The 25,199-nt window shown below is 42.4% G+C and overlaps 1 protein-coding gene across 1 annotated transcript in view; it reads right to left on the bottom strand.

Annotated features, from left to right (window-relative positions):
* The window catches only part of PAWR (pro-apoptotic WT1 regulator), a 123,674-nt gene extending 118,826 nt beyond the window's left edge, over positions 1-4,848 (bottom strand). Inside the window, exon 1 of the mRNA XM_006049501.3 lies at positions 4,182-4,848. Within this exon, the coding sequence (XP_006049563.3) occupies positions 4,182-4,706 (525 nt within the window). The 5' untranslated portion in view covers positions 4,707-4,848. The remainder of the gene's footprint in view (positions 1-4,181) is intronic.
* Positions 4,849-25,199: the final 20,351 nt, after the last annotated feature.

Genomic DNA, 25,199 nt, shown 5'->3' with positions numbered 1-25,199 from the left:
GGATGAAAACAGTATAACTACCACTGGGGATTGCTGTGAGCATTAGTTAAGACAATACATAAAACACTTTAGCTGACCACAATGAAAACAGTTAAGTTTCAATAAATTTTAACTTTTATATTTAAATCCAAACTTTAGTATCATTTGACCTCTATCTGAGACTTCCCAGGTGACGGAAGCGGTAAAGAACCTGTGTGCCAATGCAGGAGACGTAAGAGATTCGGGTTCAATCCCTGGGTCAGGAAAATCCCCTGGAGAAGGAAATGGCAACCCACTCTACTATTCTTGCCTGGAGAATCCCACAGACAGATGAGCCCGGTGGCTACAGTCCACAGAGTAGCAACGAGTTTTCATGACTGAAAGCGACTCAGCACTAGATCTCTATCTAGTGAAAGATTATATTTTCTTTGAAAACCACCTCTGTTAATCCATTCACGCACACCTGCTGCTGCTGCTGCTAAGTCACTTCAGTCGTGTCCGACTCTGTGTGACCCCATAGACGGTCACACATAGTGAGCCCCACCAGGCTCCGCCGTCCCTGGGATTCTCCAGGCAAGAACACTGGAGTGGGTTGCCATTTCCTTCTCCAATACATGAAAGTGTAAAGTGAAAGGGAAGTCGCTCAGTTGTGTCAGACTCTTCGCGACCCCACGGACTGCAGCCTACCAGGCTCCTCCGTCCATGGAAAACGGCAATAACCTCACAAGCACTCTGAAAACGTGGGCATAAGTGTCGAGGAAGCCTTCCCCAACTAACCCTCTTGAGTTCGGTACCCTGCTCAGGCAATAGCCTGTACTTAACACTGTACTACTCAATACAGTTCCCTGTATTACTTAAGAACCCTCTTGTGGGCAAGGCCTGTGTCCTATTCATTTCTGCATCCATAGAATGAAACCCAATAATTCTAAATCCTGATTCACATGGGGAGCTTATCAAAATATTAATACCCAGGATCCATCCCAGACCCATTAAATGTAAGGGGTCAAGGAGGGAGAAGGCATTTAATATCCTCACATAGTGTTGCTATCCTGCCACAGCTAAGAACCACTGCACTTTGACATTTAAAAACTATACAAACAGGTATATATGCATTTATGTGTGAATATAAGTATAAACATATAAGTAAAGAAATGTCTCAGTTCAAGACCCTCAACCTCAATAGCTACTCTTAGCCCCATCACCTCTTTCCTTTAAAGAGACAACAATTTTAATTAACAATTAGCTACATGCTGTGTTAAGATGGTTTTTAAACTGTTAACTCAGTGCGAACTTAAGTTTCTTCATGTAATTATGCCTTCTTCCTAGATTACAGTCTTGCTACTTGAAAATATACACTGCCTTATTCTTGTTTTCTCCAGAGTGCTTATGATAGTGCCTTGAACAGAAACATGTAATAAATATGTGGCTCATCCAATAAATGTATAAAAAATATCAGCAGTATGTTACATTCAATTCGGGCTAGTACTCAAAAAAACTGAAAAGGTAAAAATTTAGAAAAACGTTTTTTTTAAAAAAAACTCGTAGTAAACAAGAGCAACTGAAGTTTATCTCATTAATGAGCATCTACATATTTGCATTTATTATAGCCATCACATGCAGTATCCCCCCCCCACCTACACTTCAAGATTTTCAACTGCTTCCTTACTAAAACTATCTTCCAGTTGCTTGTATCATCTTTATCTGCTATCAGGTTCTTTTGTAACAATTTTATAGTTACTCTGTAATCAGTAAAATAAGTTAATGAAAGTCATAACAAATGTTTTACACAGATGCTTAATAAATACTTTTGAAGAAATTTAATGTTTATCAAACACTAAAACAGACTCTTTGCATGTAAGTTACGTGCTAATCTACTAATATAAACTTGGTTGGGAATACCGCCTGAAAATAAGAGATTAGTCATTCAACACTATATATATATATATATATATAAAACTCTACTTTTGAATATTGACTGATGATCTTTTTATATTTTATAGTATTATAAAATATTTTATAATATTTTTATATTTCTATGCCTGAAAATTTCGTAAAATATTACATGACTTTTAAAAATAGTAGAGGTAAACTGTATTATACAAGAAACTCCACAGCACCCGGCATTTACAATGTTGAAACTACTAAGAGAAATAAATGGCACATGATTAACATAATCTGAAAGACTTTATTTTTTTAAAAACTGAAAATATGGGGAGGAGGAACTCAAGAAATATGCCTGCTAATTAGATACTGTGGTAAAACATTACCATGTTTTGTTGGGTCCTACAGCATGAAACAGATAGAGCCATAGTTACCACAAAAAGAAAGCAGTGCTCAATTCCCTATTCAATAAAAAAGGTTCAAATTCCACAGACAAAAAAATGGTACCCTGGGTTGTTTGTTTTTAAGGAAGATTAAATTTAGGAGTTGCCAACACCCAAACGAAAAACATTCCAGAGTATTAGACTCAATTGTAACAGGGAGTCATCTACATTCTCAGCACTGTGTTCCCTTACCCAAAACACGAAAATTAACAAAGGATGTTTCTGAGGACCTCACAAGATACACCATACTTATTTCTCCCAGTAAACATTATCCTTGTTAAAAAAACAAACACAAAAAGGTATTGAGAAATAACAATTTTAGCACATCCAGCCAGACAAAAAAATGAAGTTTTAACAATCTGCCAAGAGATCTCCCAAAATAAGATCCCTGTCAAATGAACAATGAGGAAAAGATTGGAAATGACAAATTATTTTATTTGGACCATCAGCTATATTTAAAAATAACGCTGAGGAATGTAACTTTTCCAAAGCCTTGTCTTCAGTTTCCCCTTAATCTTCATATTTTTAACTTAAAAAAACCCTAGAAATTTGATTACCACTCTCATGAATTCCTTTTAAAGCAATTTAATGAATAACAGATCTTTTGTGCAAGTAGCAAACCACAGAGGACAGTTTTGCCGGCTGATAAAAATCTTCCTGAAACATGCATAAAAATACACCCTTCAAAGACAGACTGATTTTCTAGGTATGGAAATCATATTAAGACTCAAAAATTTGGTATGTTTGATACACACCCTAACTTATTGCAGATGTTTTTATCTGAACCACAATTAAAGTCGGTGAATTCTTACTATTTACTTACTGTGTGTCAAAGTTGAATAAATTAGAAGGCCAGGAGGGAAAAAAAAAAGGTTAAAACCTTAGAGCCAATGAGCAAAAGATGCAACTTACTTAAGGTGAAACAGGATTGTTCAATCACTTCCCCAAGCCGGTGAGTTACTATTAAAGCAACTAAAAACTTGTTTACGATTGTTTTGTTGAGTTGAGAGAAATGCTGTTATACCATAAGTAAAAAAGTTTCACCAAGCATTCTAATGGGAAGATGCTGCTGCTGCCCACAGAAATGTTTATGAGACTGCTCAAAAATACAAAAAAAAAAAAAAAAATTAACCACCACTCCCCCCGCTCCAAAAAAAATTCCCAAACCTGCCACAAATGTTTTCCAGAATTCATAGGGTCAAATACTTCAACACATGGAGAGAGCAAAAGAACTGTGGGTTGCTACAGCGTTCCTATTGTCCAGAATACCACTCAGGAAAAGTAAGTGTGTGTGTGTGTGTGTGTGTGTGTGTGTGCGCGTGCGTGTGTGTGCGCGCGCGCGCGCTATTTCCAACAGCTGGTGTATATATGAAGTAGTACATATGCTCGGTTGGATATACTTATCTTGGGTTCATTGAAAGATAAAGCTGTCTGGGGTAGTGCTAAGGCCAAGTTTTCTTTACAGGTGCTATTAAACACTGCTAAGAGGGAAGAAGAAAGAAACGATCCGATAACTTAAGACCGACACCTGGGAAACTAAATAGAGTATGTCGTCATCACCATTCACCAATTTTTCTAACTGATCAAGCAGAAACGAAGTAGGCAAGTTCTGAAGCCCCATGCTATCCTTCCACCAGTGAAAAGAAGGCTCTGGTGTCTGAGATCTTAGCCAGGAAGCCTGAAAAGCACGTGTCCGACTCTGGGTTGGGGAACTTCCCAGGAAGCGTTTGTTGAGAGTAAAACTCCATCACCCCCTGCCTGCCTACTCAGAGAAAGGCTAAGAAGTGCAGGCTCGAGAGGGAAAGCTCTGGGTCCCGGAGAGATAAGACCAGGAGGCGGCAGCCCTCCAAGGTCCGGCCGCGGCCCCGCCCGGCTCACCTCTGCGGAGGGGATGTTGACCACGCCGGTGGATCGCCGCTTCTCCCGCAGCTTCCTCTTCTCGATCTGTCCTTTGCCTTTCCTGGCGCTGGGGCCCGAGCTCTTGCTCTTCTCCGGGGCGCAGTCCCGCTCCTCCTCGCCGTCCCGGGCGGGCGCTGCCCCCGAAGTGGCGGCGGCGGCGGGGGGGGACTCGTCCTCCGGGCGCCGCGGGCCAGGGGCGGCACGGCTCAGCGGCGCGGGGCCCACGGCGCAGTTCACGCCCCCGGGGCCGGGGGCGGCAGGTGCGGCTGCGGCGGTGCCGCCGCCCGGGAGGTTGTTGTTGAGCTCGTTGGCCGCCGCCGCGGCGGCCGACGTGCCCAGGGCCCCCGGCGGGAGCTTCCCAACCGCGTCGCCGGTCCCCCCAGCGGGGGCGGCCGGGCCCGGGGGATTCTGCTTGGCGCGCATCTTCTCGCGCTTCGCCTTCCACTCCTCCAGGAAGTCTGTGGTGCTGCCGCCGCCGCCGGTCCGGTAGCCACCGGTCGCCATATTCCCAGCGGGGCCGGCCAGGCTCTCACCTCAGGCCGCCCGCTCCGACTCCGGCCGCCGCCGCCTCTCCCTTCCCGCCGCCCGGAGGAGGCGAGGGAACGACCCCCGGGCGCTGGGGCGGCCGCGTCTCCCGCCGGGACCCGCTGGTCTGCAGGGGAAACACAAAAGGGGGCGGGGAAGGGAAGCGTGAGGTCCTCGCCCGGCTCGAGGGTCTGCCCCGGGGCCGCGCCCCTCAGGGCCCTCCTCCCCGAGAGCGCCCCCACTCAGCCCCGCAGGCGAGGAGTCGCCGAGTCGCCACCCCGCCGCCTTTCTCCGACGCACCTACACGGCGGGGCCCGGACGGTAGCCGCCCCTGGAGGGGAAGAGAGAGGCAGGGTCCCCGTCTCCGGCGGTCGCGGGGGACCCGAGCCAGACCCGCCACCTGTCGGCCCGTCGCTCCAGCCCTCGCTCCGTTCCAGGGTGCCAGCCGCCGACACCCTCACCATCGCGGGGCGAGGCGCCGAGCCCCCTGACCGACTCGCGGAGGAGGTGGGACGTGTCCTGACCCAGCCGTCCAGCCGAGTCCAGGGGCACAGGTTCGCGTGGAGAGCGCGCAGTGCCCCGGAGGCCCCTTACCTGAGCGGAGTTGTGAGGGCGACGAGGATCGGGGCTGGGAGCGGGCGCCCAGGTGAGCCCAAGCGGCCGCGCGCGAGAAGCCACGGCCAACTCGCCGTCCGGAGCCCGCGGTTCTCCCGGGCTGGGAGGGAGGGAAGGTGGGAGGGGAAGGAGCGGAGCCGAGCGACGCCGAAGGGCGGGCGGAAAGGACCGAGGCGGCGCGCGAGGGGCGCGGCGCGCGGCGGGGGGCTGTGCCCGCCGACGCCCCGCCCCACGGCGCTCAGGTGCGCGACGCCGGGTCCGGCCCGCCGCCGCCAGCCCCGCGGACGCCGCGGCAACCACGCATTCCTGGGCGCGCAGCCGCGCGGCGTCCGGCCTCCGGGCGCCTCCGACTCTGGAGCGCGAAAGGCCCTGCACGCCGTCCTCCGCCTCTCCTGTCTCCCACCACTCTTCCTTTTAAGTACAAGACATAACTCTTCCAGGGAAAAATCTCAAATGCTGCTGGCTGAAGGGGAAAAGGCAATCAACTGGTGATGATTTAGGGCCTAACTAGCCAGGATGGGAAAAGACTCTCGCCTCTCTTTTCCTCGTCGCTGCCTCCTTTTCAGATGCACTAGGGTGGCAGGCAGGAGAGTAGGAAGAACTGAAACCCAGGCCCCCTCCTTCTATGTCTGTGGTCTCAGGTGAGAGTGTCGGCTGAAAGGAGGGGCTTCAATTGTCAGTGTATTATCAAGGCTTTACTATTACTTAGGCTTGCAAGAACAAAATGTTAAACTCATTTTAAAATATATTGTATCGGCGATCCCAAATTGGAGTTTCCTCTTAACTCTGTCTCTACACCTCCTCTTCACAGACAGTGAATGTAGCAGCAAAGCTTCCTCCCAAAGTCCTAAAGCTGCTTTGAGGCTGATTTGATATGAGCTGGGGCGGTGATTGTCCCTGTTCTGCCGTTAACGTGCCATAGGATAAATCTTACCTTCGGATTCAGATCATCTCAGATTTCTGGATCAGGGTAGGCTGAACTGCCACTGTCAGGCAGCTCTGGAGGCAGACTGCAGGGTATCAGAGTAATGCCAGGGCACATCGCTGTCAAGTGTACGGGCACTGAGTCACATTCTTACCTAACGTCAATCTTTCTTCCTACTTAGTACTACCTGTTTTGCCCAGGTGGCACATGGTGCCCTCCGCGTGGGCCTGCCCAGGAATAAGGACAGGACACAGTGATTCACATGCTGTTTATCTGTCAGAGGGGAAAGTCACCCCGTTCTCCTCTTTGGTCTGTCTGCTGGGAGTGAACATGTGGATAACCCGGATTGAGTTCTGGAAAAACCCTTTAAAAAATTAAAGGCCTTCCTCGGGAATCGGTTTAAAAGGCTGAGTCTGGCTGGTACCAACCTGGGAGCGCCACTTGAAACTCCTCAAATTAATGATTCATTGCTCTGTTTTCTGAGTTTTAAGGCCAGGAGGGCAGGAGGGAGGAGGTTTGGGCATTAAATAGGTTCACGTTAATATGCTTTGTAACTTCCCAGAGGATTTTCTCTTGGAGGGACTGCAGGATATAGTGGAAAGAGGATATAATGTACCTGAATTCAAACATAAAAACAGCTGAGCGATCTTGGGCATATTCTTTAAATTCTCTGAAACTCAGCTTTCTTTACTATAAAGCCAGTAATAACAGCATATATTTTTAAGTTAAGAATTGAGCATTGCTTGGTCAAGGAAAACACTCCGTAAATATAGTCTCTTTTATTAATAGGATATTGAACAGAATCCTGGGTTTCTAAAGGTGAGGGGAGATACAGACCAAAAAGATAAGGTACTAAATACGTATTATTAACTTGAAAACAATAGATCCTGAACGAACTAGGATAACACTCTGCCACATAATTTATCACTGCATCTCTTAGACCAGTTCTCTTAGTATTAACAAGCGCTGAGTCAGGAATGTTGGCTGCTATTGACGTGTGACTTTGGGAAAGTTGCTTAACTTTTGTGCCTCTGTTTACTTACATACAAAATGGGGATAATAATACTTCCTACATTGTGAGAGTGCTGTGAAAGTGCCTGAGATCCTTAGATAAAAGGTAGTATGTGAGTACCAGAGTAGTTATTATTAGTCTATAAAGTGCCCTAGGAATCATGGATGAAAGTAATTATTGAGGTACAAAGCACTGTATATTATTATTGTTTATTATATCTTTTGTCTTTACCTTACCATTCTCAATATTCCCAAAGATATATTTCACAGCCAGACTGCTTCCATCATTGCATCAAAATACTGAGCTGAGTCAGTTCTAAATTGCCACGCTTGCATGTCATCAATCTTTATGTACAGCGTTCTGATGAAATAATCCTCAGACTCCAGGCCTGTTTTCTCACCTGCAGCACTGTGGACCTTTGGGACTGGATAATTCTTTGGCGGTGTCATCCTGTCCATTACAGGATGTTTAGCAGCATCCTTGGCTTCTGTCCTCTAGAGACCTACCAGGAGTTGCCTCCACCCCAGCTGTGACTTTGTCAAGTATTTCCTATATGTCAGTCCCAAACTTTCTTCCTCTCAATGCAGTTAATCATATCAGATGATCTGTCGGTTCTCGTTTTCTTGCAGGGATCTCTCCTGGAGCTCTCCACCCACTTCTCTACCCTGGACTGACTTTTAAGGCTCATTGTCTGTGCTTATCCTGGGATTATACTTGCCTAACATCCTGGGAATCATTTCCTATACAGACTCCTTGTTTCCTGAATTCCATATTGTCCTCTTTTCCCTTATTTTACCTGAGTACTCCTTCAGTATACTCTGGAGATCAGATTGCACATTCTTGGAGACTGTGTATGTTGAAAACTGTTTCTCCTTTGTCTTCACACTTGGTTAATAGTTTGGTGGGGCTTAGAACTCTAGGTTGGAAACCATTTTCCTTTATAATTTTGAGGGCATCACTATATTGTCTTCTAGTTTCCAGAGTTACAGTTGCCAGAAAACCAATGGCATTCAGATTCCTTTGTCTTTTCTCTCTAAAGTTTTGGAACTTCTAACCCATCTTCTTAATTATCTTAAAGGTTTGCCATGGTTTATCTTTTTTCATTATATGTTAGGCACTCAGTGGGCCCTCTAAATCTGCCCTCTGGCCTTCAGCTGGGAGATTTCCTTTTCTTATATCTTTGGTAATTCTTCGCTTCCATTTCCTCTATTCTCTTTCTGGAACCCCTGCTAAATAGATGTTGAATTTCTAAGTGTTCCCTAGTAACTATTTGTCTTTTCTAGTTTCTGTCTGTTCGGCATGTTATTCTGTTTTCAGGGATATTTTGTCTCTTATTTGCCAGACTTTCTATTAAATTTTCTGTTTCTGTCACCATTTTTTCTGTGATCTGTTTCTTAGTCTCTAAATGTTCTTCTTCCCTATTATCCTGTTCTTGTATCACGTTCATTATCTTTTCTCTTTCTAAGCAAATTCCTTTAACTTTTCTTCTGCTGGTCCTGCACTGCCTCTCTTATCTATGTGTTCCTTTTCATCTTCTTGATTATTTCAGTCTTCATTTTTCATTTTCCTGTTTTCACCTTGTCAGTCTGCTATTCATTCATATTTTATTTATTTACTGGCCACTCTGCATGGCCTGCAGGACCTTAATTCCCTGACCAGGGATCAAACCTGTGCCCCCTGTAGTGGAAGGGCACAGTCTTAACCTCTGGACCACCAGGAAAGTCCCTGTTATTTTAGACTGAAGCATTGACAAGTTGACTGGATGCTCTTCTCTCAAAAGGCAGAATTTGTTGACTGATGGTCCCCATTTCGGGAGCTGGTATTTGGACCCAGGTGTTTTGTGGAGGCATGTGTCAATTGTCAGCATCTCTGGCATTTTCTCCTGGCCACATCAGTTTCCCAGAAAGAAACTTTCTGTCTGTGACACTAGTTGTCAACTGTTTCAAGTGCCAAGTCAAGAGAAGGGACTGGGAGAGCCTCAAAACTCAATATGCAGAGTTCACTCAGTCCCTATGTTGAATGCCTGTTGGGTTCAAGTTCAGTACATTTGTAATTCCAGCAGCTCCAGCGCATGAACTTCCAGTCCTCTACCAATATCAGGAGAGACAGCCTCCTTGTTATTAGGCCTTACAGCGAGGACTTGAGAATCTAATTGTCCTTTATGTAGATTTTTAGCCAATCCTTTTTTTTTTTTTCATTCCCATTCTTTCTTCCCTTTCTGAAGTATATGCTGCTGCCTCTAATTTCTGAGCTTTCTTCTTTAGGGCATAAAGGAATCCTTGCTGACTTTGTCTCTTGAAGATGGTTAGAATTCACCTTTTTTTCCTCTGCTAATGTCTGTTTTTCATCTTCCATCTTCCAAAATTTTGCTGTCATTTCCCATCCTCTTGGTTGTTACTGGTTTATCACTTTACTTTCATTTTAGTGAAGTTACTTGAGGAGTAGTAGCGATAAATGTGTTCAGCCTGTTATGTTCAACAGGTCTAATGTATCCATTTTGCAGATTTCTAGATACTTTCACATCTGATCTGTGATGAGGCTAAACAAGTAGAGACCTCTGCCTCTTATTCTCACCCTGATTGAAGTACATCTTAAGTCCCTATTGAGTGACAGTATTGGGAAGAGCTCTATGAAATGTACTGTTTTCTGGAGGCTGTTTATGAAAATTGCATCACATAATGTTCCCAGGAAAAAATGTCTGACATTAATACTAAGAATAGTTGAATTTCCCTTTGTTACTTTTTTAACCATCATAAAACTATGTGTTTTATAGCTAGAAAATATTCCCTTTTTCCATCCACTGCTGTTAAACCTTACGCAAGATTTGTGGCCTATTTGGGGAAGATCTAGGTTTTGTTGTGTCTGAAGCTTATAAAACTTAGGGCACCTTTTTTAAGGAAAAAATAGATTAAAAAAATAAATGTTTAGAATGAACAACTTTTAAAATTATAAATTTTAACAAATTGAAAAGTGCCATAAACATCACAAAAATCCAGAAAAACAACCTAAATTATTCACTAGTTTACTCTCAGACATATTTCTAAAAATCCTGTTTCTCTGCATTTTTATGATTGATTATGAGTTAATGCATAAAATATCTGGCTTCAAACCTACCTGACTTCAGGCTGTACTACAAAGCCACAGTTATCAAGACAGTATGGTACTGGCACAAAGACAGAAATATAGATCAATGGAACAAAATAGAAAGCCCAGAGATAAATCCACGCACATATGGACACCTTATCTTTGACAAAGGAGGCAAGAATATACAATGGATTAAAGACAATCTCTTTAACAAGTGGTGCTGGGAAATCTGGTCAACCACTTGTAGAAGAATGAAACTAGAACACTTTCTAACATCATACACAAAAATAAACTCAAAATGGATTAAAGATCTAAACGTAAGACCAGAAACTATAAAACTCCTAGAGGAGAACATAGGCAAAACACTCTCTGACATACATCACAGCAGGATCCTCTATGACCCACCTCCCAGAATATTGGAAATCAAAGCAAAAATAAACAAATGGGACCTAATTAACCTTAAAAGCTTCTGCACATCAAAGGAAACTATTAGCAAGGTGAAAAGACAGCCTTCAGAATGGGAGAAGATAATAGCAAATGAAGCAACTGACAAACAACTAATCTCGAGAATATACAAGCAACTCCTACAGCTCAACTCCAGAAAAATAAATGACCCAATCAAAAAATGGGCCAAAGAACTAAATAGACATTTCTCCAAAGAAGACATCCAGATGGCTAACAAACACATGAAAAGATGCTCAACATCACTCATTATCAGAGAAATGCAAATCAAAACCACTATGAGGTACCATTTCACACCAGTCAGAATGGCTGCGATCCAAAAGTCTACAAGTAATAAATGCTGGAGAGGGTGTGGAGAAAAGGGAACCCTCTTACACTGTTGGTGGAAATGCAAACTAGTACAGCCACTATGGAGAACAGTGTGGAGATTCCTTAAAAAACTGGAAATAGAAGTGCCTTATGATCCAGCAATCCCACTGCTGGGCATACACACTGAGAAAACCAGAAGGGAAAGAGACACGTGTACCCCAATGTTCATCGCAGCACTGTTTATAATAGCCAGGACATGGAAGCAACCTAGATGTCCATCAGCAGATGAATGGATAAGAAAGCGGTGGTACATATACACAATGGAGTATTACTCAGCTATTAAAAAGAATACATTTGAATCAGTTCTAATGAGGTGGATGAAACTGGAGCCTATTATACAGAGTGAAGTAAGCCAGAAAGAAAAACACCAATACAGTATACTAACGCATATATATGGAATTTAGAAAGATGGTAACAATAACCCTGTGTACGAGACAGCAAAAGAGACACTGATGTATAGAACAGTCTTATGGACTCTGTGGGAGAGGGAGAGGGTGGGAAGATTTGGGAGAAGGGCATTGAAACATGTAAAATATCATGTATGAAACGAGTTGCCAGTCCAGGTTTGATGCACGATACTGGATGCTTGGGGCTGGTGCACTGGGACGACCCAGAGGGATGGAATGGGGAGGGAGGAGGGAGGAGGGTTCAGGATGGGGAACACAGGTATACCTGTGGTGGATTCATTTTGATGTTTGGCAAAACTAATACAATTATGTAAACTTTAAAAATAAAATAAAATTAAAAAAAAAAGTACCAAACCAAAAAAAAAAAAAAATCTGGCTTCATACATGTATCCTCTATTTGTAGTACACACATACATAGATTTGTGCACGATAAATGCTGGAGCTCTGATAAATTCTATTTGTACTATTTGCATCAAAAAATAAAATAATATATCATTTTACACCTTGAATTATGAAATACATTACTGATAGAAGAGAACTTCTGTTTTGACTGGATGTCAGTGAAAGCAGAATCTTCTGCTAATTTTACACCTCTGATGATTAGAGCTATTTCCCACAGACTGAATGTAATGCCATCAGACTTGCCGCCTCCTACAAAAGCAACCTCCTTGCTGCTTTCATCAACCAACTTCCCAGTCACTCTGACTTACTAAGGACCTCTGCTCCTGGCTGACTATCTTTTTCTCCTACTATGTCAGCTCTTAGTGATAATATGTACAAAGATTATCCAATATCGGGCTTCTCAGATGCTTGAGCTCCTCACTTCCAATCTCATTCTCTCTTTACCCTTCTGTAGCTAGCCATTCCCACAGTTACGTCATCAGCAGTCAGTGTACCTCCAAACTGTCAGTATAAACATCCCATTTTTCAACCATTCTTCTTCCTACCCCTTAATCTAGTACCCCCACTCCAGCCAATTTTTAATCTATTGATCCCGCCAGTTTTTCGTTATCCAACACGCCTTTTTCTTGTCCTAACTTCCTTACTCAGCTTAGATTTTAAAGCTGGTCATTATTAGCCTCTTCTGTGCCTACACCTGCTCAGCTACTGCTACTGCTGCTGCTCAGGTTAAATTAAAAATACCGTAGCATCCTCCCTATGCGTGCTGCTCAGTCACTAAGTGGTGTCCGACTCTTTTGCAGTCCTGTGGACCATAGCCCGCCAGGCTCCTCTGTCCATGGGATTCTCCAGGCACAGAAACTGGAGTGGGTTTGCCATTTCCTACTCCAAGGGATCTTCCCGACCCACAGATCGAATCCACGTCTCTTGTGATGGCAGGTGGATTCTTTACCACTGAGCCACCTGGGAAGCATTGCGTGATCGTAGTCTCAACCGGGGAACCAGGCAGCACCTGCTGTCTGGCAGTCCTGTAGTCTGAGTAAGTTTGTTCTCCTGTGCTGCAGAATGAGTAGTTCACATCAGTCCCTTAAGCCTCCAAAACCTCCTCATCCCACCCTTGCTCTCAGTCGATGAACTTGCCTTGCCATTCATTGACTAAAGTAGGACCTACTAAGTAGGACCTTGCTAAGACACGTCTACCCACCATCTGGACCTACTCCATGCCTCCTTACTTTTAGATGAAGTTCTCAGCTCCTTTCAAAGGCAGTCCTGCCGTCTGTATCTTTCCCCTTTCGAGGGCTTCGCTCCTACAATTAAAGTCTCCTCTCATGCATAATCAATTTCTTCTTTTAAATAATTCCCTTCAACATGCAAATGCGTTCTATATTAATCCCCTCTGTATTTGTTTTCTACTTACTGCTATAACAAGCTTCCACAGACTTGACATCTTCAACAACATGATTTTGTCACCTTACAGTTCTGTAGATGTCTTACAGGGGACGGGTCTTCCTGAGTTAAAATGAAGGAACCGGCAGTGCGGCATTCCTTTACAGACGCTCTCTGGAAGAATCCATCTCCTTGCCCCTTCCCGCCTCTAGAGGCCGCCCACATTCCTTGGCGCTTGGTCATCTTCAAAGCAAGCAATGACCCTTCCCTCTGTGCCTGCCTTCCATCGTCACATCTCCCCATGACTCTCTTCTGCCCCCCTTTTCCACCTGTAAGGATCCTTGAGACTATATTGGGAGCACCTGGATAATCTATTTTAAAATCAGTTGACTAGCAATCTTAACTCCACCTTCAACATCAGATCTCTTTTTGCCATATAATTTTTTCAATATATTCACAAGTTCTGGGGATTAGGGCCTGGAATTCTTGGCGGTCACTGTTTTTCCTACTGTCTCTCTTAAAGAAAAAACTTTCATTGACTCTAGAATCTAATTCAGCCAATGTCCTTTTTCTCTGTTCATGTTCACAGTCAAAAGTGTTGGAAGACTTATCTTCTTTCCCTGTTGCAGTCTGTGGGACTGAGCCATTAACCTGTGGGCTCTGTGCAAACTGGCTAGTTAGTTATAACTGAATTGCAGGGCATCCAGTTGGTATCCACAGCGTGGGAGAATTGGTTAGTGTGGGAAACCCCTGCACACATTTGGAGTCAGATGTGTTCAAAGAAAGGAACACAGCGTTTCCTCTCTTACCTGGTCAAGATGAAAATGTGATTTCCCGACAACCTAGCAGTTGCACTCTTAGGTATCTGCCCTAGAAACTAGGACATGAGCAGAGGCACACATGGACATACATGTTCCCTGCAGCACTAATTATAATAGAAAATGGAAAAGTTATTTTTAGTTAGCAGGAGAGTGGATATAGAAATTATAGTTTAGTACTACAATGGAACGTTTATATCATTTCAGAAACATCATCTCAAACTAGTTTCAAATGGATATGTAGGGGATTCCCTGGCAGTCCAGTGCGTCCAGTGGCTAGGATTCCACTTTCACTGCCCAATGCCTGGGCAGGAAACTAAGATCCCCCAAGCAGTGCAGTGCAGCAAAAAAGAAGAAGAAGGATATTTACAGTATGACACTAGTCACATAAATTTCCATACTGTTGACAGATGCATACTTTTGTAATATAAATGCAAATATACCATATTCAGCTTATTAGTTATTAATACTTCTGAAGACAGATGGAAGGAAAAGGTATAGGAGCTGTAATGTTACTGTTACTTATGTTTTATTTCTTTAAAAAGGAAACAGATCTAAGAAAAATGTGCATTAACATTTGTTAAATCTCAGTGTAGGGGCTACCTAGATTATTTGTTATATCATTTTCTGGACTTTTGTATATTTGAAATATGCTGGAATTTAAAGTAATTTTTAAAGGAAAAATGCTTGAACTTGTATAGTATAAATAGTTTCATGCAAAAAGTTTTGGTTTTAAAAGTCTGAAACTTTAACAAAATTGAACTTGGCTTCCCTGGTGGCTCAGAGGTTAAAGCATCTGCCTGCAATGCAGGAGACCTGGGTTCGATCCCTGGGTCAGGAAGATCCCCTGGAGAAGGAAATGGCAACCCACTCCAGTATTCTTGCCTGGGAATCCCATGGACAGAGAAGCCTGGTGGGCTACAGTCCACGGGGTCGCAAGGTCGGACATGACTGAGCGACTTCACTTTTCACTTTCTTTGACATGTCTTAGGACGACCTTAAAATGTCCCCTTTTTTTGCCAAGCAAAAGAAGACATTAAATTCTAGAAACTTTAATGAAGCCATCCATCCTAGAAATATTTGAAAAGGTTTATGGCTTAAGGCAAAGGAAGAAAACCGAAGTCATGCCAATATCAAAAGTCATGTTTCCCTTTAGAATCGTGGATCTTTTAATATCTGGAAACAGATTCTTCAACTGGCTCCTAAAACACTTTCCTTCAACAGGCAAACAACCAGATGAAACCACCGATGCCTCTCATTTTAACCAGGTCTTCCATTATTGTTCTTTTTTTTTCATACACTGGTTCCAGTGAACAAATATTCCAGTTTTTCTGACCCCCTTTTGGAGACTTGGCAAGCCCTTGTCATTTTCCAAATGGTGAAAAAATATCTTTGTCCTGGAAAACTTTATGTGACTGGAATATTTTGGTTTCTGGGTACTGATGCAGCACCTCAGCTCAGTCACACTCCTGGCCGGTCTTCTTTGCTAAAGACACCCCATGATTGTCATGACGCGTTGCTCTCAGCATCAACAGGAATCGGGCCGTGCCAGTGGTTCCTAAATGAGACTTTGCTGCTGTGAAAGTCTTTCACAGAGCCTGGTCCTGATGTCAGCCTTTTCAAGAAATTTTAACTAGAAAAGAGATCAGAAAAGGAAACTCTTCTCTATTATACTTAGTCCACTGACTTTCCAAAGAACAAATTGTAAAGTGTGTGATTGAACTTCATGCATAAGTTGTAGATGTGCTCCATAGAGAAGAAGAGAGAGAAACAACTGAGAGGTGTGCGTTCCTAGTTTTGTTACATCATAGGTGTGTTTGACCATGACACTAAATAAATCTTTTGATCCGAGGTCCTGCATACGGCATTATGGATGCTGCTAAAAGAAACCCCATCAACTCTGACAGCTCAGCTGTCATGTGAGGAAGTAAGGACAGAAAGACAGAAAGCAAACAACAGTGTGAACTTCACAGTGAAGAGGACGGACTTCCTGTGGTTTGAAGTTCAAAGTCTTGTTAGTTTCTCTGCAAGTAGAAATCTTCAGTACCCCGAAATACCATGAAATTCTTTTGAACGTTACTTCTGCTTAGATCACTTTAAAATTAAAACATGAATTCATCATCCTTTTTGGCCCACAGAAAGCTTCAATAATGTATACCTCACCCAAGATGGTTCCATTGATTCACAGTGATGATGAGGAGACATGAATTTAAATGAGTCTTGGAGTATGTACTTTAACCTATATTAAGCCACTATTTTCAGAGCTTTTTGCCATTAAAAGAAATCGAAATTAAATGGATGACATAGATGACATAACATGACTTCTTATTCAGATCAAAGGAGCCTTTCACTGGAATTCACTATTGAGTAAAGCTAAGATTGCCTTTTATTTTGCAGATGCCTAGGTTTAACTTAAATTAATGAAGATAACATTTTGCATTATAATGCTTATAGCAGTTATTTATTGCTTACTACAAGCTAAGCACCAGGCTATTAATTCATATACAGTGTCTAATTTAACCCTTTAAATATTGAATATTGCATCCCTTTCACAGATCAGAGAATTGAGGCATTAGAGATTAAGTAACTTACCAGTGTCACATGGCTAATACATGATAAAACCAAATATTGAGCATGGATCTGTCTGATTCCACAGTCCATCCTTATATGTCAAAGGAATTAATTTTCAATAAAATAAACAACTTGACCAGCTCGGTTTCTGGGCATTTTCCTATGAAAGATTTCTTTTGATTTTATCAAAATATTAGGGCTTCATAATCAGTGAACTTTAGGGCTAAGAACAAGTGGACCAGACAAACCACGTATCGTGGGGCCCCTGCACAGCCTCTCCCCACTCTGTCCTTGCATCGTGGGTCTGGCAAACAGCAGGTACTCTCCATATAAATATTTGTCAGACGGCGCACTGGCAGGATGGCTGTCCTAAGGCTGCCCTGGAAGTCAGCTGCCTGTCTCCCAGAGCTTTACTTGGGAGGTGGGGACAGATTGGGGTGGGGATGTATTCCTTGATGTTTGTGCCATAGCCTTTGATCCTCCAGCTTTGCAGATTCAGAACTCTGATTTTGTCAGCATTTAAAGAGCTTATTAATGTCTCAGGGAGACCCAGTCACATTAATGTAGCTCACTTGCCTGAACTACATTTTCTAAAAGCCAAATAACTCAATTTATAATGAAAAATGTGAAGGTCAGAAATCCAGGAATGTTAAGGTCATTGTGAACAGTGTGTATTCAAGAAGGCAGACCTACAAGGGAGTGAAAGCCAGCCTGGAAGCTTACTTGATAAGTATGGGAAAATGAACAGGAGGGGTTAATTAGAGGAATCCGGTGTTTACTGGCCTCTGCTAAGAGAGAGCCTGAGACATTTATCTCCACAAATACGGAGAGTCCTGCCAACTGAAGACAAGGAATGGCTCTCCCCAGGACCTTTGCATTCCTAGCCTTGTTTGCTAAGGGGGCTGCTAACCCTGCATCTGAGGGACACAGTCTTCCTTTGCATATGCTAATGACTTTAATCTGGTTACAGTCCCGTTTTATTGGTCAGACCTCTTTCAGGTGAATTTGCATATCATTGCAAAATCCATTTAATGACTTTTTTTAAAAGCTTAATTCCCCTAAGGCAATTTTATTGGTGGGCATTCTACTATAACTTTAGTGTACTCATTATGAGTATTTTCTAAGGCCACTCAATAGATCTTCCAGTAGAAATTGCTCCTCCTAATTTTAATGTCAGTATATAAGCTGTATGAAGAAGAAGATTATATTCATTCACTCAATGAATATTTTGAAGGTTATACCTACTATGCATCAGGCTTGTTCTGTCCAAGTTACTGTGTAAGCAATAGAGTACAAAGGCAAATGACACCTGCTGCCTTCAAGCAGCCTCCAGGTGTGTAAACATGTATGTAAACAAAAAGAAATAGCAAAAAAGACTGAATAAAAAGACTTGTAAACAAAAAGATGATGTTTAGTTCTAAATAGAAATAAGAATGGGTTGTTATAAAACTAATAAGAACCAACTGAGACTTCCCTGGTGGTCCATTGGTTAAGACTCTATGTTGCCAATGCAGGAGACCCAGGTTTGATCCTTGGGTTTGGAGATCCCTTGGAGAAGGGAATGGCTACTTTATTATTCTTGGATAATGAAGAATCGGACATGACTGAGCAACTAACTCTTTCACTTTGAGGGAACTAGATCACACCTGCTGCAAGAAGGACCTGGTGCAGCCAAATAAACTTAAAAATGAAACAAACAAAACTAATACAGACCTACTGTATACACAGGGAACTCTACTCAGTACTCTGTAATAACCTATGGTGTTAAGTCACTCAGTCATGTCTGACTCTTTTCGACCCCATGGAGTGCAGCCCACCAGACCCCCCGTCCATGGAATTCTCCAGGCAAGAATACCGGAATGGGTTGCCATTCCCTTCTCCAGGGGATCTTCCCGATCCAGGGATTGAACCTGGGTCTCCTGCCTTGCAGGTGGATTCTTTACCATCTGAGCCACCAGGAAAGTCCTGTATGAGAATCTGAAAGAGTGGATATATGTTTCTGTGTCACTTTGCTGTACAGCAGAAACTAACACAACACTGTAAATCAACTATACTCTGATAAAAATTTTAAAATTAAAAACAACCAAGTTGTGCAAGCACAGACTGAGGAGAAATGGCTTCAACAAGACTGAATGGGAAATTTTTTTAAGTAGATGAGAGGAATTGTGCACTCCAGTAGATGGAACCACTTAGGCAAAAGTACAGAAATGTCAGTGCCTCCAAGGAATGGAGACGGTGCTGCTCCTGGAAGGTTGGGAGTGGAGACAAATGTGGGCTGGAGGGGACACAGGCCCGGGAATGGGGCTACTTGAGTCTACACGGCCAAAGGCACAGGAGGCCTTTCCCACTTTCCCTCTGGAATTCTCACCCCTCTCTGCTTCTTGAGCCTCTGCCTGTTAATTCTCTGTTACTTTCAGAAGCATCTGCTTTCCTCAGGTGGTTCTTTAAATCAGCAATTAAAAAAAAAATTTTTTTTTTTTTTACTACATAATGCATGTGTGTGGTAATATTCAAAAACTGTAAAGGCAATGTGTAACAAATCAAGTTCCCTCTGACTTACCATGGCCAGCCACAAAGTTCTGCCTTCTGCTCGCAGGGACTACCTCTGCTAACAGCTTCCTGCATATCCTTCCAGAACGTCTCTGCAGAGGTAAGTATGTGCACATGTACATACACAGATGGGCTTCCCTAGTGGCTCAGATGGTAAAGAATCCGCCTGCAATGCAGGAGACCCAGGTTCGATCCCTGGGTCTGGAAGACCCCGTGGAGAAGGGAATGGCTACCCACTCCAGTATTCCTGCCTGGAGAATTCCATGAATAGAGGAGCCTGACGGGCTACAGTCCATGGGCTTGCAAAAAGTCAGACATGACTGAATGACTCAGCACACATACACAAATGCATGTGTGTGTGTATATATATACAAACTACTGTTAAAGAATAAACTACCACTGCATCTTGCTTTCTTGGCTTTAAAATAGATCTTGGAGACTTTTCCACTTTTATTTATTCTTTTATTGATTCATTGGACAAGTCTTTATGGAGTACCTACCATAGGCAGTGTGGTCACTGATTACTCTTTGTTTCACCCTTTTTTTGTTACCCCAACACTATTCTAAGGATTTTATACATACAGGACTATATGAAATTAATCTCTTCAAGGATTACAGGCTCTATCCAGAGGCAAAATGCACCCGAAGAAAACGTAACTGATTGAAGTTTCAGAGCCTTGCTCTGAAATTGCTCACTCTTTAACGGATATACTAGGGGAGAATTCAATTGACCAACAAAAGAATAGGAAGGGAGTGTGAGATCCAAATAACCTGGTAGTACAGTAACTCATTAACCTTTAATTAGTTAACACTTGGCCTTAATTTAGAGGCTATTTTTTTTTTCCCCAAATGTACAGAAATTTTGCCCCTGATTGTCTTATCTATCAACACTCAACTTTTCCTGTCTAGAAAAACTGCCTTGAGATGTCACTCTGTTTTCCACCGTGGCTTAAATATAACATGTTTAAAAAGATCTGTTGAATATGTGTTAGGCAATTAGTGCACCTTGTATGTTTTTCTATTAGCAATATGTTGCAATGTCTATGGAACAAAAGAAAGGCTTTCAGTTCAGTTCAGTTCAGTTCAGTTCAGTCGCTCAGTCATGTCCGACTCTTTGCGACCCCATGAATCACAGCATGCCAGGCCTCCCTGTCCATCACCAACTCCTGGAGTTCACTCAAACTCATGTCCATCGAGTCAGTGATGCCATCCAGCCATCTCATCTTCTGTCGTCCCCTTCTCCTCCTGCCCCCAATCCCTCCCAGCATCAGAGTCTTTTCCAATGAGTCAACTCTTCGCATGAGGTGGCCAAAGTACTGGAGTTTCAGCTTTAGCATCATTCCTTCCAAAGAAATCCCAGGGCTGATCTTCAGAATGGACTGGTTGGATCTCCTTGAAGTCCAAGGGACTCTCAAGAGTCTTCTCCAACACCACAGTTCAAAAGCATCAATTCTTTGGCTCTCAGCTTTCTTCACAGTCCAACTCTCACATCCATACATGACCACAGGAAAAACCATAGCCTTGACTAGACGGACCTTTGTTGGCAAAGTAATGTCTCTGCTTTTGAACATGCTATCTAGGTTGGTCATAACTTTCCTTCCAAGGAGTAAGTGTCTTTTAGTTTCATGGCTGCAGTTACCATCTGCAGTGATTTTGGAGCCCAAAAAAATAAAGTCTGACATGTTTCCCCATCTATTTGCCATGAAGTGATGGGACTGGATGCCATGATCTTCGTTTTCTGAATGTTGAGCTTTAAGACAACTTTTTCACTCTCCTCTTTCACTTTCATCAAGAGGCTTTTTAGTTCCTCTTCACTTTCTGCCATAAGGGTGGTGTCATCTGCATATCTGAGGTTCTTGATATTTGTCCCTGTAATCTTGACTCCAGCTGTGCTTCTTCCAGCCCAGCATTTCTCATGATGTACTCTGCATATAAGTTCAATAAGCAGGGTGACAATATACAGCCTTGACATACTCTTTTTCCTATTTGGAACTGTAGCCTAAATATGCATTAGCTTTTGAAAAAGGTAATGATGAATAGTTTCAAAATGTCATATTACTAGAAAACTATATTTATGGATTACTAACAATTGGATTTGTACTGAGTCTTTATCAATTATTATGGTTAAAATTAATTCTATCTTTTGCTATTCTATTTTTCATTTTCCTTTTAAAATACCCAAAAGGCACTGTAACCCTCTAAATCTGTTACTCATTAACAGCATGCATGTTGAGGTAAGGACATTTCTAAAGCCCCAAATTGCTGATTTTAAGAGGTTTTAGCTTCTTTGATTTTTTCAAGTTTGCAGTGGTGGGAGGAAAGAATTGAATAATTTAAGCACTACTCTACATGTGATAAGATGAAACTAGGACAATTTTAATAGCCTGGAAAAGGTTTGTCAAAACAACCCCTTTGGTTTCTTTCTCCAACTCTCCTTAGACGATCTGATTGATTTAATTGTCACAACGCAGTAGCGCTTTCCGGCACGGGTTTAGTCTTACCTCAGGTTCTTAGCTAACCTGGGGAGCAGCAGCTTCTAAGCATTTTGACCACAATCTATAGTAATAGATATATTTTACATTGTGAAATTATGCATGTAAGTATATAGTTTTTTTCTGAGTAATAGTTTACTATGCATATAACATATACCACAAAAAGACTTCTAATACAATATACTGCTAATCAAGCATCACAGTTTCTGCTTTTGCAATTTATACAAATTAGCTGAATTTTAATACTTTAGGGAATGATTACAAACGGAATATACAACAAATTGTAATATTATGCATCATCCTTAACTTTTGAAAGTTTGGCTTGTATTATCTCAAAGGAAAACTAAAATTTATAATTCTCATTTTCCCACACAATTAATTCATAACCCCTTTTAAGATTAATTTTTTTTTAAAAGAAGCTAACCTGTAAGCCTTTATCAATGGTAAATTGGAATGCAAACACCTGCAGGCTTTGATGAAATAAAAATAAACAGCTTATATGACCAGCACGTCATAAAACCAAAACCTCCTTTTGAAGTACAAAGTTCAATTGTTCTTGCCTTCTTAGTAAATGTTAACCCGAACTCTCCCCATCTAGAAACTGTTTTGGTTTGTTAATGTCACATAGTTTCTTAAGATGATACTTAATTGATCTACATGTTTTATACTCTCCTATTTTTTGTTCCTAATCTAAACTATCCCCTGCCCTTCTGTTCTATTCATTTAAAATATTGCTAGTTGTAACTTGTAACTCTGCAGTTTGAAAAATAATGCTATAGATTAGTGCTTCTCAGATTTTAATCACTTAGGGATCTTGTTAAAAGTGCAGATTCTAATTGGGTAGGTCGGTCTGAGATCCTGCATTTCTAACAAACTCACAGATGCTGAGTTTGTAGGGCACACTTTGGAGAAGAAAGCCTGAACATATTTGATTCTTGTGGCCCAACCTCTGATTTATTCTGCTGAGGCAAGAATCTTAGAATCTGATTAAATCCTTCTTTTGTTACTTTACAGTTTTACTGAGATCAACAATTTAATCTATAATTTCAAGTTGTAGTATTAATAAGTGCAGGCTGAAGGGAAAGATGGGGTCGGCAAAGGCCACTGAATATTTTAGGTCAGGTGTTTAGGCAATACCTAACTGGATCAGTGACAGCTGACAAAGACTTGACTGAGGGGAGAAAACTATGAGAAGATCTGGAGGATGGACAGTCCAGGCAGAGAGACCATAAAGGACAGGTCCTGCGGTGGGAGCATGATGGGTGTTGTTCTAGGGCGCAGTGTGAGGGCAGATCTGCCTTCAGGCGAGGGAGAGAAGAAAGAGATCCGGTCACCAGGGTAAGCGGCCCTCACCAAACAGGACCTTGTAGGCTGAGTTACAGTCAGATTTTATTCTAAGGGTGATGGGGAACACTGCAGAGTTTTGAGCAGGGTAATGACATGAAATTTCAGTTTTAAATGATAGGTGGATGCATGGCACATATACTACAGAAGAATTAGAGTAGAAGAAGTGTGGAGACTGGTTATGACAATATAGCAGTAGATCCTGTTGACTTCTTTCTAAAGATAGAATTGTGTCCACCTATTTTCTAGAACAGCTAGCGTCTCTACTTCCCAAATCTCTTAAATTCTTGCCCTGGTTTCCATTTTAGAAACTTATCTATTCTAGCCTGAATGACTTCCTTAACCATTAAGATTAAACAGAAATGGTATTCCAAAATATAAATCTGATGATTATACTATTAGATTAAAATCCTTCATTGTTCTCTAGTTTGCTTCAGGATAAAGTTCAATCTTAGCATAACCTAACACACTATGGAATCTTGTCTCTGATTCCTTTTAAAGTAGGTCCGGATACATACAAAGTAGCATATAAAAATTTTATTCTTTCCTTCAGTAGTAGCTCCCGCTGCTCCCTTTTCTGTCTTGAAAACACCTACTTATTCTTCATAAATTAGCTGCCCACTCTCAAAGTATCTAGGTGCTTATTCCTCTGTAGCAGTTGGCTCACAGTCCTTGCTTTAACCTTCATCCTATTTTATAATTATTTGTACTTTGGGACTGTGAGCCCCTCAAGGTCTACAACCATAGTCTAGTCATTTTACGTCCTCAAAACATAGCATTGGTCCTGGCACACAAGCAGGCTCTTAGCAAATATTTGCCAAATGAATAAGTCAATGATACACAACTGAAAAAGAGCCACCCTTAATAAATAACAAGAGGGCTTCCCTGGTGGCTCAGTGGTAAAGAATCCGCCTGCCAGTGCAGGAGATGCAGGAGACATGGGTTCAATGCCTGGTCCAGGAGGATCTCACGCACCATGGAGCAACTACGCCTGTGAGCAACAATTATTGAGCCTGTGCTCTAGAGCCCGGGAGCCACAATGACTGAAGCGCATGAGCCATAAAGCTTGTGTTCTGCAGCAAGACAAGCCACTGAAAGGAGAAGCCCACAGACCACATCTAGAGGATAGCCCTAGTTAGCCACAGCTAGAGAAAAGCCCACACAGCAACGAAGGCCCAGCACAGCCAAAAGTAAAATAATAATAAAATTTAAGTAAACAACATGAGACGTGAATGCTATGAAATAGCCTTCACTCTAGCTTGGAAGAGGAAACAGGTTAAAGGGAAGGACTGGTCCCTCCTCAGCCTGCACTGTACGTCCACTAGTATTGTGTAGGGTCCCAGGGGCCCGTGGAACCTTGGGACTGCTTATGTCTACAGTGTCCCCTGAACCCGTGTTTATGAGGCCGAGTAACCTGGAGGACCACAGAACTTTGTGTGTGTGTGTCTATTTGGCTCCTCAGAAGCCTCACTTCATTTTTGAAAATTTTAAGAATGTTTATTTATTTATGGCTGACCCAGGTCTTCATCACTGCTCTCGGGCTTCTCTTCCTGCAGAGCATGGGCTCTAGACTGTGGGCTAGGTAGCTGTGGTGCCCCAGCTTAGCTCCTCAGCAGCATGTGGGATCTTCCTGAACCAAGGGTTGAACCCATGTCCTCTGCATCGGCAGGAAGATTGTTAACCACCTGACCACGCGATCACAGAACTTGAAGTGCCTTATTGACAGCCACCTCCATGTTCAAGAAAGGAAATCTAGATTTACAACCAAATTATTTTAATTCTCAACCACAGTTTCAAAAAAAAATCATCATTGGTAATTTGCAATGTTAGTAACAATAAAGGAAGTGATCAATAGCTCCTGGCAGATTTTTATGTATATGCAACTCTCCCCTGGAGAAGGCAATGGCACCCCACTCCAGTACTCTTGCCTGGAAAATCCCATGGACGGAGGAGCCTGGTGGGCTGCAGTCCATGGGGTTGCTAAGAGTCGGACACGACTGAGCAACTTCCCTTTCACTTTTCACTTTCACGCATTGGA

The sequence above is a fragment of the Bubalus bubalis genome, chromosome 4, assembly GCF_019923935.1.
Source record: "Bubalus bubalis isolate 160015118507 breed Murrah chromosome 4, NDDB_SH_1, whole genome shotgun sequence".
NCBI classification, from domain to species: Eukaryota; Metazoa; Chordata; class Mammalia; order Artiodactyla; family Bovidae; genus Bubalus; species Bubalus bubalis.
Note: the sequence above shows the minus strand (reverse complement) of the source record. Positions and strands in the feature narration are given on the sequence as shown.